At 39.5% G+C, this 13,118-nt stretch overlaps 2 protein-coding genes across 2 annotated transcripts in view; both read left to right on the top strand.

The window, feature by feature from the left end:
• Window positions 1–13,118, top strand: part of LOC115751677 (protein BONZAI 3-like) — a 1,030,407-nt gene that overhangs the window by 387,504 nt on the left and 629,785 nt on the right. The window lies entirely within an intron of this gene.
• On the top strand, window positions 6,939–11,775 carry LOC115733003 (disease resistance protein RPS2-like). Its single transcript, XM_048280718.1, is given in 3 exon segments — window positions 6,939–9,772; window positions 11,141–11,600; window positions 11,603–11,775. Coding segments are annotated over 3 exon segments (3,420 nt in total). The 5' UTR covers window positions 6,939–6,985.

The raw sequence follows: 13,118 nt of genomic DNA, 5'->3' as shown, positions 1-13,118 counted from the left end.
TAGCAAAAATTCTCAATCAATTCGGATTTCGAAGCATGACTATTCAACAACTTGCAAAATTTGCCGGTAAAGAATAGCATCATGCAAAAGTTAATTGCCAGTATGAATAACTTCACTCTCACATGAGCTCCGATTCTTTTTCGGCCAAAGACCTAAGTGTTGATGAAAACGTCTTTTAGCAAAAGGTCAGTTGTCCTTGAAGTCTTGCCGCTAAAGGAGATGATTACTTGTCTCTTAAAAGAATAGCATCATTTAAAATTTAATTTCCACAATGAACATCTTGACTCTAACATGAGAATCGATTCTTTTTTGGCCAGAGATCTAAGTATGAATGGATCTTTACGCTATAAACGTTACATCTTTTCAATAGGCGAAAGTTTTAGACCTTATATATTTTCTAGTACTTTATAATTAATGAAGATAACTCCGATTACTTTATAAATGATGAGAATAAACTTTAAATTAAGAAATTACAGTAAGCTTCTGAATTTTTTTTTTAGGGGTTTAGTGTTATACTTTGTCGTCCCCGTTTTTTGTTTGTTTTATATCAATGTGATATCCAAACTATATGCTTTTTTGTTTAACTCAAAAACTTTTTTTAACTCAAATTGGCCCTTCTGTTAAAATTGTGAAACACAAATGCTTTCGTGGCTATCGTCGGTGCCGTGAGACCAGCATCAGAGTTGATGTGCTAATGAAGTGGTGATTTAAACCCCGGCGAAAGCAAAATAAAGTTATGTGAAGTGTCTAAAGTGATGATTTAAGTTGAGGGTCGATAAAGTCGCGATTTCTTGTGGACTTATTTGGTTCGCCTTTTGTCCGATGGTCTCTCGCAATTATTAATCTGGGCAAGTTGGACAAAACCAAAGCTATGAATTCTAATTCCTCATCATTTTCTAGATGTCCTTCACTCTGAACGGTGGGGCCACGCGGTCCAGTTGCGAAGAGGACTGACAAAATGTCCTTAAAGTCAAGTCTGCATTTGCCAATTTTGCTGGTCTTGGACAAAAGATGACAGGGCTAAAGAAGTAAAATTGCCTCGTTATGATCTCGTATATATCTTTAAGCACTTGTGGTTTATCTTTTGGGTCAAGAGAAAAGGTAAAGCTTTGTTGGAGTGCAAGGGCCAGTAGTGGCTGAAGAGGAGAAACGCATTGGTAAGAAACGCCACGCTGATCACAAGAAAATCATGGAAACGCTGCTTTTTGTTTTGAGAAATTTGCTTCGATAAACTCCAGGTTCACAGCAAATCACTGAGGCGCGAAGGGAATCGAATCCTCCGATTATACTGCCTTCTGCGACTCGGGGACAACTCGATCTTTTCAAAGGTAACTAATTCTCAAATGTAAAATCTGCTTTACAGTAATTTTATCATTGTGCTGCTCCTTCAGAACTGCCCAACCTTTTTTCTCTAGTAAATAAGTACATTTATTTTATCGTGCACACTAGTGTACATGGCGATGAAGTAATTAATAATAACATATTAGTCTCTTTCCACACATTTGCAAGCGAGAAAGGGGAATTCTTTGGTTATTGCTCATTATTTAGGGAAAATTGTCAAAAGGATCGTAAACCTTTCACACTTTTATTAATTCAATTCTAAATATTTTTACTTTGTGCTGATTTGATCTTATTTATCGAAAATTGCTGACGTGGACGCCGACTGTCCTAGGTGGCACCTTCGGCAACAATTTTTAATAATTTTTATTTAAAAAACTCATTTTTTTTTTGTTTTTTGGTTTTCTAACTTGAAGGCCAGTGACTCTTGCCGGATTAGGGCCGACAGGGGTCGCCGGCCCCTAGGCAAGGAGCCGGTGGGGTCGGCAACCCCTGTGGGTCCCAAGGCGAGTGCCGCGAACCCCTCGCGGCCAAAGGAGAGAGGTTGTGACCCTCACCCTCAAGGGCCATGGTCAGGGTGTCGGGGCCCTCGCCCGCCCTTGCCGTGGCCAGATCTAGGATGGTAGGGGTTGCCATGGCCAGATCTGGCCACAATGAGAGTGGGTGAAGGTCGCGAGTGGTTCGCGGCCCCTGGACAATTAGTATTATCAATTATTCCGATCCTTTTTCACTCCAAATATCTAATGTGAGATTTTCTTTATTTCCTTCTCACATGTGCACCAGATATTTCCCCTTCTCATGTGTGAATAAACTAAATCGGAACAATCATTGCCAATTCATACACGACCTCTTTTGAGAATCATCGAATACCCTTTTTATTCCATATGGCAGATGAGGAACTTTTTTTCACGTTATATGCACCCGATAAAGGAAGGTTTCAAAATGTATCCTAGTGCCAAAAAGGAAAAACAAAGGTAAAATGGTCAGTGGGTCATAAATTGGTTTTTATTGCTGTCTTTGAAGAATTCCTTTATTTTACTTAAGGGAAGAAAGCATACTGGCATTCAAATGATAGAGTGAGATTTATTTCTAGGGGAAGGGCCAAATTAACTAAGAGAAGCTTCACATGAGTCCATACATTCAAATAAAATAGGCTTGTTATCAATTATAACAATAGCGGAAGCTTCTTAACAATGAGCCATACATTAGCTATATATTTTTAAACACAAAGCAATTAACAAATGAAATTATTTTATATTGGACACTAGTATAGGAAAATGTAAATGACGATGAAGAAGTTATGCCCTTACAATTAGGTTTTGTAGACAAGAAAGGGCAAATCAGTTGAAACTCGTCCTTGTTAGATGGGAAGGGTTCGAGGAAAACTAGTCTATGGGACCACAACCTACCATAATTTTTATAATGTCTGATCATTAGAGAATAATGCCTTTTGGTTGAGTTGAGGAAAATAATTCAAAGCATACTATTCAACATCTTGAACAAGTTGCTGCTAAAGGAGATGGTTACGTGGCCTCTGAAGAGTAGCATCATCTGAAAATCAATTTCCACTATGAACAACCTGAATCTAACATGAGTATTTTTCTTTTTTGGCCGAAGATAAGTTTCGATTAAAACATCTTTTAGCAAAAGACCAATTTATTTGAGAACGTCTATAAGCAAAAGACCGATTTGCAACCACGGCATTAATTTATTTGTGAATGAAGAAAGAAATAAAGACGTCGCCATCAACAAGTCGGAATTCTGTCTGGGCTTTGATTGAAAATTTCTTGGGGGGATCGAGATATTTTGCCATCTCTGTCCCTCTTCGTCATTTCCCTCTAATATTACACACTATTTCTCAACTAATGAGTTTCTTATTTGCAAGTTGTTTGAACATGGGTATTTGTCTTGATTGCTAATTGTGTTTCTTGATTTATGTGGCAGCACATGGCGAGTCCAACAAGTTGGGCATAGTATTTGCTTCCAGAACTCAGAAAATAATCCCTTCACCTTCTAGCCATTCCAAGTCGAAGCTGGAGGTATTGAGACATCTTTCTCGGTTGCAATTCTCTTCTTTGAATTTTTAGTTCCCTGCTGTACTCTTCCCCCACGGTGTCCACTTATTTTTACGTCATGTTGATATGTGCACTGGTTATCAGGATCGGTTCTAGCCTGCATTGCCCTTCATCCATCTTTAGACAAGTCAATATTGAAGTCAAGAAATCTCAATTCCTCTTGCATCGTTACAGTGAAGCCACTCCTGGTATGTATGTCAATTTTTTTGCATGTTATCACCACTTGTTTCAACTTTCATCCTATTTGTTTGATAATTTGGTTGTACTCATTTTACCTTTTAAGAAAACCAAGGAAGAATAAACAGAGTGGGTGAAAAATTACCAAAAATGAAAGTGCAAGTGTATATTTGGATTATATTCATAGGGTATTGGAGGGAGGGAGTGAGAACACATTCTAACCAAAATTTCTCGATTTGATAACAAAAATGAAAAACATAAATCGTACCAACTTTTATGTCTTCTTGGCTTGATGCTTGTATTTTATTATGCTTAGCACATGAGTACATTATCTAGCCATATAGGCCCCAACTTGTTGAGGCTCCATCTATCTTACCACCTCATGGGACAAGTGATGAAAGAATAAATGATAAACATTTAAATATGATAAATGTCACTTTTTGACATTCTATTCTATCGTAAGAATTGGGAAAAAAAGAACCTAATATGTTGAAGTAAAATATCAGGTAACAATTTAGGGTTTTGCGGTGGCTTGTGGGGGCTTCATAACCACTAATGAGTAATGATACTCAAACTTGAAAGAAAAAAGGATAGAAGAGCCATGATATGACCATCTACTAAATTTTTTGATAAAAATTTGGATTTTAGAACTTTTAGCATCCGTTAAATCTTATGAATTAAAAAGATACATGTCCTTTTCTTAACACGACCAATAATAAAATGTTGAATTTTGCCAATAATATAAATAATTAATTGAATTATGAGGCATAATTATGAGGGGTGGAGGTTGATAACCTGCAATTATTTAGGATGTCATCAAGCCATCCAATTTTGGCCCCTGGACATGATCCTCTTGTTTTGGTTGACTCTCTTTCCTCGCAGTAAACATGCACCTCTTTTATTAAATTTATGAGTTAATAAGGTACTATCAATTACTCCGACCCCCCTTCACTCCAAGTATGTCGTGTGGGATTTTGTCGATTTCCCACTTGAAACATGATATTCTGTTTTGTGAATCATTGAACACTTCTTTTTACTTCAAATGTCCGGCGTGGAACCTATTTTTTTTTTTTTCACCTTATATGTATGTGCCCTCAGTAAAGGATCACTCGAAATGTATCTACTAATGCCAAATAACAAAAGGCAAAATCTTCAGTGGGCCATAGGTTGGTTTGTATTGCCTATTTTCAAGCAATTTTTTTTTTCAGATTTAAGGGAAATGATTACATTAAGCATTCAAATGATTTAAGTGAAACTCATTTATTGTGAAAGTGATCAACAGAAACATAGGAGGATATTTTAGTCAATTAACGATAAACATAGAAAGTGAAGAGGAGATGAGAGTAGAAAAAAAAAGGTTGAATAGGTAATTGACCTTGTTTCCAGACATAGAAAGTTATTTTGGTCAATTGACAATAAAATATTAGTAGCAAGCCAAAGAGGGGATAAAAATAGCCCGATCCACTTTAAAGAAGTTATATTTTATTTTATGGGTGACACGGCATCAGCTAAGCTCTAAGAAACACTAGCTTATCAAAACATGTGGTGGATAGTACTAACTTCAAAACAAGTACAAGCTATCAAATGTTGCTTTCTTGTGAAATCATGAAAATATGAGAAGAAATGTTTTAAGCTTTGAAATATATTGAGAAAAAGTTAAATGATTAAGACTGCCACTATTCAAAAGAATATACATTTGGAGTTTGATTGTGAATATACGTTTGATTATTTATCGGATCATTAAAATCACTTTTACGAAGATCTCTTCCTCCGAATATCAATGGCACTGATTTGATAAACAGTTTATTGAGATAGACGTAAATAAACTAGAACCCCCATGTCCACACAAGCATGATAAGATATCCATGGTGATGAAGGAATTATTACTGGGGCCCTTCCCTTTAGATATTTTTTTCTCTTGTAGGAATCGTAGCTTAGGAAAAGAAATATTAATCTCATTCCACACACTTATAAGAGAGAAGAGAAAGGGGAGAAACCTTATGGCGAGCTCATGTGAATTATTGCTCCTTACTCAAAACATGTCCAATACTAGTCTAACGACAGATGATGAGAAGGGGTTGAGGAAGAACGTGTCGGTTCAACTTCACGAGACCCATCCCAAGCCATTATTGTTGCCTTTGTTTTGTTTTGTTCTTTTCGTCTTTGTTCTACTTGCATGGTCACTTGCAATTGCAATTATTGATCTGGGCAAGGTTGACAGAAGCGAACCACGTAATTGATGTGCTGTCTCGTGTTGTGTCCCCAATCGTTCGGTCCTTTTCTCACTTAGATCTGCGTGGCCACGCGGTCCACATTACGAAGGGGGCTAAGAAAATATCCTGAAAGTCTACGAGTGGCCCCTGGGAATCGTCGTGGTGGTCTTTTGGTCAACAAGATTTACGTATATTACCAAAAAGCCCATCGGGGTTTGTTCCTATGGAGGCGAAGAGAAAAAGTTCAAGGCTTAGTTGAAGGGGGCAAAGGGCTTGGTGATTGAAGAGGAGAAACTGCATCGGTAAGAGCACCACGAGATATCAAAATCACACCCAGACGCTCGTTCTTGTTCTGAGATTGTTTGCTTCGATGACTACAGGCTGATCCTCCGATCGTATTTCCTTTCCGGGACTTGGACACGACTTCGATCCGAGGCTCCGAGGTAACTTAATCCGAAACGCAGCACCCATTACGGTAGTTTCATTTTCTAGTTTATTATGATTGGACAGGACGAAAAACATTTGAGTTTTCACTCGTTGCGGGACACCTTACATCGCTTGAAAGCATACAAATATTGCACGTGAAAAATTCACACATTACGTGTTGCTTCTTCTTTCTTGATATGTCACATTCTTTTAAGTGGAGATCTTGAGGGCCTTGTCGACGCCGTGTCGCTTGGCGAGGTAGGCCTCGAGGGAGCAAGCGGCGGCGGAGCTCGACAGATCGGTGGTTCCATGGAGTTGCAGAGAGAGGAGAGAGAGAGAACGAAAGAGATCCCATCGAACCGGCAGGCAGCGAGGGAGAGAGACTTTCCAATTGTCTTACAGTGGGCCCCCTCAGTGCCACTTGTCGCTCACTGCTTGGGTTAAAGCATAAATGACGTGGCATCGTAGTAGTTGAACTTAATATTTTCTCGCATCAACCAAGTTTTTTCCCAAGTAACTGTACGTTCTAAAAGTCGCTCTTGCTGATATTATATTCCTCGGTCTCTATTTTATTTGCATTCCTCTTGCTTCCGGACACTCAAGGCGCGCGCTCATCTCTCTCTCTCTCTCTCTCTGGTTTTGTTTCACTGTTGTAACTGATTTGGTTCTGTTCTCTTTTCAGTTTCCTTCGCACTTGTATGGAGAGCAAAAGAGAGGGAGGAAGAAGAGGAAATTCTTGGGTTTAAAGAAGACATTATGGCCGAGGCAGTTGCTACGTCCGCCGCAGGGAACCTAGTTTCGAAACTTGTTGAGTGCCTGTTTGCTCCCATTGGACGCCAATTTGGGTACGTGCTGTGCTACAAGAGCTACGTCCAAGATCTCCAAAATGGAGTTGAGAAGCTGGAGGCTGCGAGGGAAAGGGTGCAGAGCTCCGTCGACGAAGCCTTGGATGGCGGAAAACGTACAATACACACGGATGTTGATAATTGGCTGAAGAGTGTGAAGGAGGAGACTGAGAATGCAGATAAACTGTTAAAACGTGACGCAAGTCCAAAAAGTGCTTGCTTCCGGGGGTGGCTGCCCAACCCAGTGGTCCGCCATTCAATGGGTAGAGAGGTGAAGAAGATGATTCCAGTCATTCAGAAGCTCCGTGAAGAAAGCCAAAATAGTAACTTCAAGAAGGTCTACCGTGAGAATCTTCCTATAGGATTTGTCCCTCCTACCACTTCCCCTGCAAGACCTGATGAGAGCAAAGAAGACGTCCTGGAGTCCAGGTCCAAAATCATGGAGGAAGTAATGAAGGCTATAGTTGATGACAAGGTCAGTGTGGTTGGGGTGTGGGGACCAGGTGGGGTTGGCAAGTCCAAGCTTTTGGAGGATGTGGAAAGGCGAGTTAAGCAAGATCGAAAGCCATTCGACATGGTTGCCAAGGCAAATGTGTCACGCCATCAAGATATAAAGAGAATCCAGGATGAAATTGCTGACGCCCTTGGCCTGCACCTGATGAATGAGAAATCTGCTCTTGGGAGAGCACATCGTTTGCGTGAGAGGTTGGAGAGTGGTCCTCAGAAAAACATTCTCATAATTTTAGATAATTTGTGGGGGAAGCTAGACTTGAAGGAAGTTGGTATCCCTTGCAGTGATGATAATAAAGTAAGAGGCTGCAAGCTATTGCTATCGTCTAGAAACCGAGATGTTCTGCGCACTCACATGGGCTCTGATCGAGAATTCTCACTCAATGAGTTAGAGCATGAAGAAGCCCGAAGACTTTTTGAAAGGACAGCGGGGTACAAAGTTAATGATCCTGAGTTTGAACGGCGGGTAGATGGAGTGGTGCAGAATTGCGGAGGCTTGCCACTTTTGATTGTTCCATTGGCAAAAAGGTTGAAGCACGGAGATTTGCCGGCATGGAGGAACGCTTCGACCAATATAGATGCGTCCAATGTAAAATCAATAGTGGAACTAAGTTACAATGACTTAAAAGAAGAGAGGATCAAATCGGTGTTCTTGGTTTGTGCTCTAGTCTCTGGGACAATTGCGATAAGGGATTCCCTTGCCTACTGCATGGGCTTGGGTTTACTTGGAAAATTCAGCAACACCATCGAAAACGCTAGAGATAGGTTGATTATGGATCTACATGCTCTGCAAGACTCTTCTCTGTTACTAGAGAGCGATGACAAGGAATGGTTCAGAATGCATGACATATTTATTGACGTGGCCATCTCTATTACTTCCACGGATTGGTACGCCTTGGTCGGGAGGAAGGATTTTGGGTTTAAAGAATGGTCAAAGGATGAGCTCAGAAAATGCACCGCGATATCCGTACTTTATGTTGGCATTGATGACCTTCCTGAAAAATTGGACTGTCCAAACTTGAGGATGCTTATATTAGCTGAAAGTAATTGGGCTCCGAAAATTCCAGAGTCATTTTTTGAATCTATGGAGCAGCTCCAAGTCTTGGACTTGACTGGTTTGTCTTTCACCTCTCTGCCTTCGTCGATCGAATTCCTTGGGAACCTCAAATCGCTGACTCTTGCACACTGCTGTCTGGAGGATGTGAATATTCTTGGAAAGCTGAAAGGATTGCAATTCCTAAATTTCTCCGGATCTGCAATCCCTCGATTGCCCAAAGAAATAGGTGAATTAACAGAATTGAGATTTTTGGACTTGATTGGGTGCACTGAACTTAAAGTTATCGAACCCGGGGTGCTCGGAAACTTGGTTAATTTAGAAGAACTTTATATGGAAGATAGCTTTGATAAGTGGGAGGCTGAGGATGAAGCACCGCAAAGCAACGCCAGCCTGGCTGAGTTGAAGAACATGAAAAAGCTGAGAACTCTCTACATTACTATTCCTCATTCTACCAATCTCTCAGGTGACCTCCCATTTGGAAATTTGAACAAGCATAAAATCCGAATTGGGGCCACTGAGGGTTGCTCTGGTGAACACAAAGAATCCAGAACTTTAGAGCTCAAGCTGGATTCCGGCGATCTTTTCCAAAATGTGTGGATGCAGGAATGTTTGGGGAGAACGCAAGATCTCTGCTTGGATGGATTGCAAGATGGCAGCGATAGCATTCACAACTTGTGCATCAATGGTTTTCTGGAATTGAAGCATCTTCATGTAAAAAATAACTTCACGGTTCATTATGTCTCCACACATTACCCTGCATTTACAAGATTGGAATCGTTGGTTCTTGAGAATTTGAACAGCTTGGAGAAGATTTATCACGATTGTCTTGCCCCAAGATCGTTGGGCTCACTAAAGATTGTGAAAGTGAAAAACTGCGGTGAAATCAAATATTTATTTCATTCGTTCATGACAAAAAATTTCTTGCAGCTAGAAGAGATTGAAATAACGAGATGCCACTTGATGCAGCAAATCGTTGCAGATGCCGAGCCAGATGAATACATAAATGAAATAGATGATGATGCTAACGCGAAGTCATTCAAGTTGCGTAGGCTGACGCTACAAAACTTGCCAGAGATGACGAGTTTCTGTAAAACCGAGGACCATTCAGTCATATTCTTCGATGGGCAACAGGTAAGTTTCATACTTTCTGAAAGAGTCATGTTCCCATTCGTCCCGACCATTCTAATTGGATGAAACCTTCTCCGACTAGTCTGCTGATGCATGAGCTACAAATATGGATATTGCCTTCATCTGAATATATTAATCACGAAAAAGTAATTGTTTAAGCGTGAGTTAGTTCATTACTCAATTTGCAAATAAAGTTGCCGACTTTTATAGCCTTTTTCCAATTTCCTCCACCTTCTTTCAAAGGTATCAGTTTTTTTTTTTTTGAGTGGAACAAAGGTAACAGTTGGAGTCCCGCACAATTTTGCAGTCTTTAAAAAAAAATTGACGTATTGGAATATTTACTCTGGAGCAGAAATTGTGTGTGATTTTAACAAAGGTAATATGCATTTATCAACCAAACGACAAACATCGAATTTGATTACTTTGATATTATAATTATAAACATATTAAGGTATGGCTTTAGAATTATCCTCAATTTATTTTTCATGTGTTAGTTGATGGACTGTTGTGTGATTACAAAATGAAAAATCAAATATATTCAGCATGGCAATCTGTTTTCGTTACCCCTGGGGGTAACATGGAGCTTTTGTCGTAATCAAATCAATCAAAAATCTTCATTCTAACTCACTTTTCTGATATTATTACTGTAATAAAATACTGCTTGAAAGTGTTTATTAGAAAAAACATCTAGCATTCATTTGTTCACTAATGCTTGGATTTAACGGTTTCTGTAAATAACACTATGGAAACCCCTTTTTAATTATCTATGAAAAATAAATATTTGTGGCGCGACCCAAGCGCAAAAGAGCATGATGCTTGACTAAAATCATTTATTAGATTAACCAACTCTTTTTCTTGGCTACATGACTGACTCTCTATATCAATTGAAATCCATTGCTGAAATTGACTTTCATGCCCATGTGGTGCTACTGCGACCATGGATCTTAAATTGATGAACCCGTTTTTGACACTGTCGTCTGAATTCATTTAGGCTATGCCATTAAATTTGAAAAATTAGAACGCACAAAATGTGAGGGTAAATTCAATTTCCTTAATAACTTAGGGATTATAGCTTCCTCTTATATAGTATAGTCCATGTACATAATAGGTAAATGATAATTCAACCGTAAAAAGTTGATAAAATTCAAAGGAGAAAAAGGTTAAATTCAAAAAACACTACTCGGCCTTTTCTTCCATCATCTTCAAATCTGTTATATGAGATTTTTTTTCTTTATTAAATTTTCACATGCAACGCATATTGATAATTTTTAGTTACAAGCATTGTGAGTTTAAATGGGGTTATCCACTCCTCGCAGCTAAAGAAAAATCAATGCATATGCCTTCCTAACGTGATTCTCCTAACTTTTGAAGGTTTCATTGCCCTGGTTGGAGTCCTTGACACTATCCGAACTTCCCAAATTGAAAGAGATATGGAACTCTCAATTTCCCTCAGATGTGACCAACCTAAAATTTCTGAAGGTAGAGGATTGCGCATTCCTCTTGGGCATCTTCCCATCAAATTTGGTAAGAAAGCTACAAAATTTGGAAGCCATAAGTGTTGAAAGATGTCGGTTAATACGGGAAGTATTCGACCTTCAAGGACCGACAGCCAGTGGGGTTGTTGAGATTCTATCGCGATTGACCACATTAACCTTGAGTGACTTACCAAGGTTGGAGTACATATGGAACAAGCATCCAAGAATAGCTTTGTGTTTCCGAAACTTAAGGGCACTGAAGGTGCAAAATTGTGAGAACTTGAGGTTTCTTTTTTCTTCTTCCATGGCCAAAGCACTGCAGCAAATAAGAAAAATAGAAATAGCGAGTTGTAAACTATTGGAGGAAATCATAGATGTGGAAGAAGAAGAAGCATCCATCAACACTTTAGAGTTCCCTCGGTTAACCTCTTTATCTCTCGAAGAATTGCCAAATCTCAGGACATTCGCTTACGGGATGTACCGTATTCACTGCCCAATCTTAACAAGATTGAGGATATCTGGATGCCCTAAAATGACGACATTCTCTTCATTTGAAGGAAAGCAACAATCGATAGCAGTTGATACAGTTTTACAACAACCATTTGGTGGTGTCAACTCTAGCTTGTCCTTGCCTATACTCTTCAATCGAAAAGTACGTAAATATCTCTGGTATTTTCTATGTTATGTTTATTGCAGAAATATTGTTTGTGCCTGTAGTCTTATAGCTGATGAAGCAGTTGAAAATTCTGTCCGTCATCATGTCCTTTAAAACCTCTTGCTACTACGCATATGTTATTTTTCTATGACAATGGTATAATCTTGGGTGACCGACTCCATTCTTGAGATTACATTATAGTACATATTATCATGGGTAACCAACTTCATCCACATCGGGACATTTAGGAGTTCGTGGTCGAGAAACTAACATGTGGTCCTTTGATACGGGTTCTTTTTCCGAGCTTGGAGGAATTGACCCTCGTATCGTGTGGGTTGATGAAGATATGGCCCAATGAACTTTCTGAAAAATCATTCCGCAAACTAGCATCCATCACGATCCGAGATTGTGAAAATTTGTCTCATATTTTTCCCTCAACTTTAATAGAGAGGTTCCAGAGCTTGAAAATGATCGAGGTGGTCAAGTGTACCTCTTTGGAAGCATTAATGGAACATGTTCCTGTCAATTCTAAGGAAAGGCAAAAACGTCCGGTCTCGTTAAACGTAAAAGAAGTGAAGTTGTGGGACCTGCCGAGGCTGAATGCATTGATGCCAAGCAGCACCAAAGCAATGTTAGGTCTGTCTAGTTTGACTAATGTTAGCTTGCGCGATTGCCACGCTTTGAGATATCTCTTCACAAATGACACATGCGGGACTCTTGATAAACTGGAGAAGCTAGATGTTTCTGGTTGCAATAACATGCAGGAAGTAATCGCCACAGAAGAAAGTGAAGAGAGAAAGTTGAAGCCCATGAAGTTCTCCGATTTACGTACATTGAAGCTGTGTTCCCTTAAAAGCTTGATTAGTTTCTGCTCGGGAAGTTGTGCATATGAGTTTCCCTCCCTTAGAAAGCTCTCAATTTTGAAGTGCACAGAAGTGAAGGCGTTCATATTGAGGATGCCAGCACCGAGCGTGGAGACGATGAATGGGGGATCCGCCGGTTTTGAAAGTCCACATTCTTTATTTGATGAGAAGGTTTTCCTGTTTCCTTTATCTCGGCTGTATCGCTACTCATGTGATTTACTTTCTTTGTGATGCTCTGGATACATAAACAACTTTGCTTCAATGCCAGTCATTGTGACTTTAGCCATGTGATGCATATGCAGGTTGTATTTCCCAAATTGGAAGAGCTACGTCTAACAGGAATTCAATCCGGACAA

Source organism: Rhodamnia argentea, chromosome 6 (genome assembly GCF_020921035.1).
Source record: "Rhodamnia argentea isolate NSW1041297 chromosome 6, ASM2092103v1, whole genome shotgun sequence".
NCBI lineage: Eukaryota > Viridiplantae > Streptophyta > Magnoliopsida > Myrtales > Myrtaceae > Rhodamnia > Rhodamnia argentea.
The sequence above is the reverse complement of the archived record's forward strand: the minus strand, read 5'-3'. Positions and strand labels throughout refer to the sequence as shown.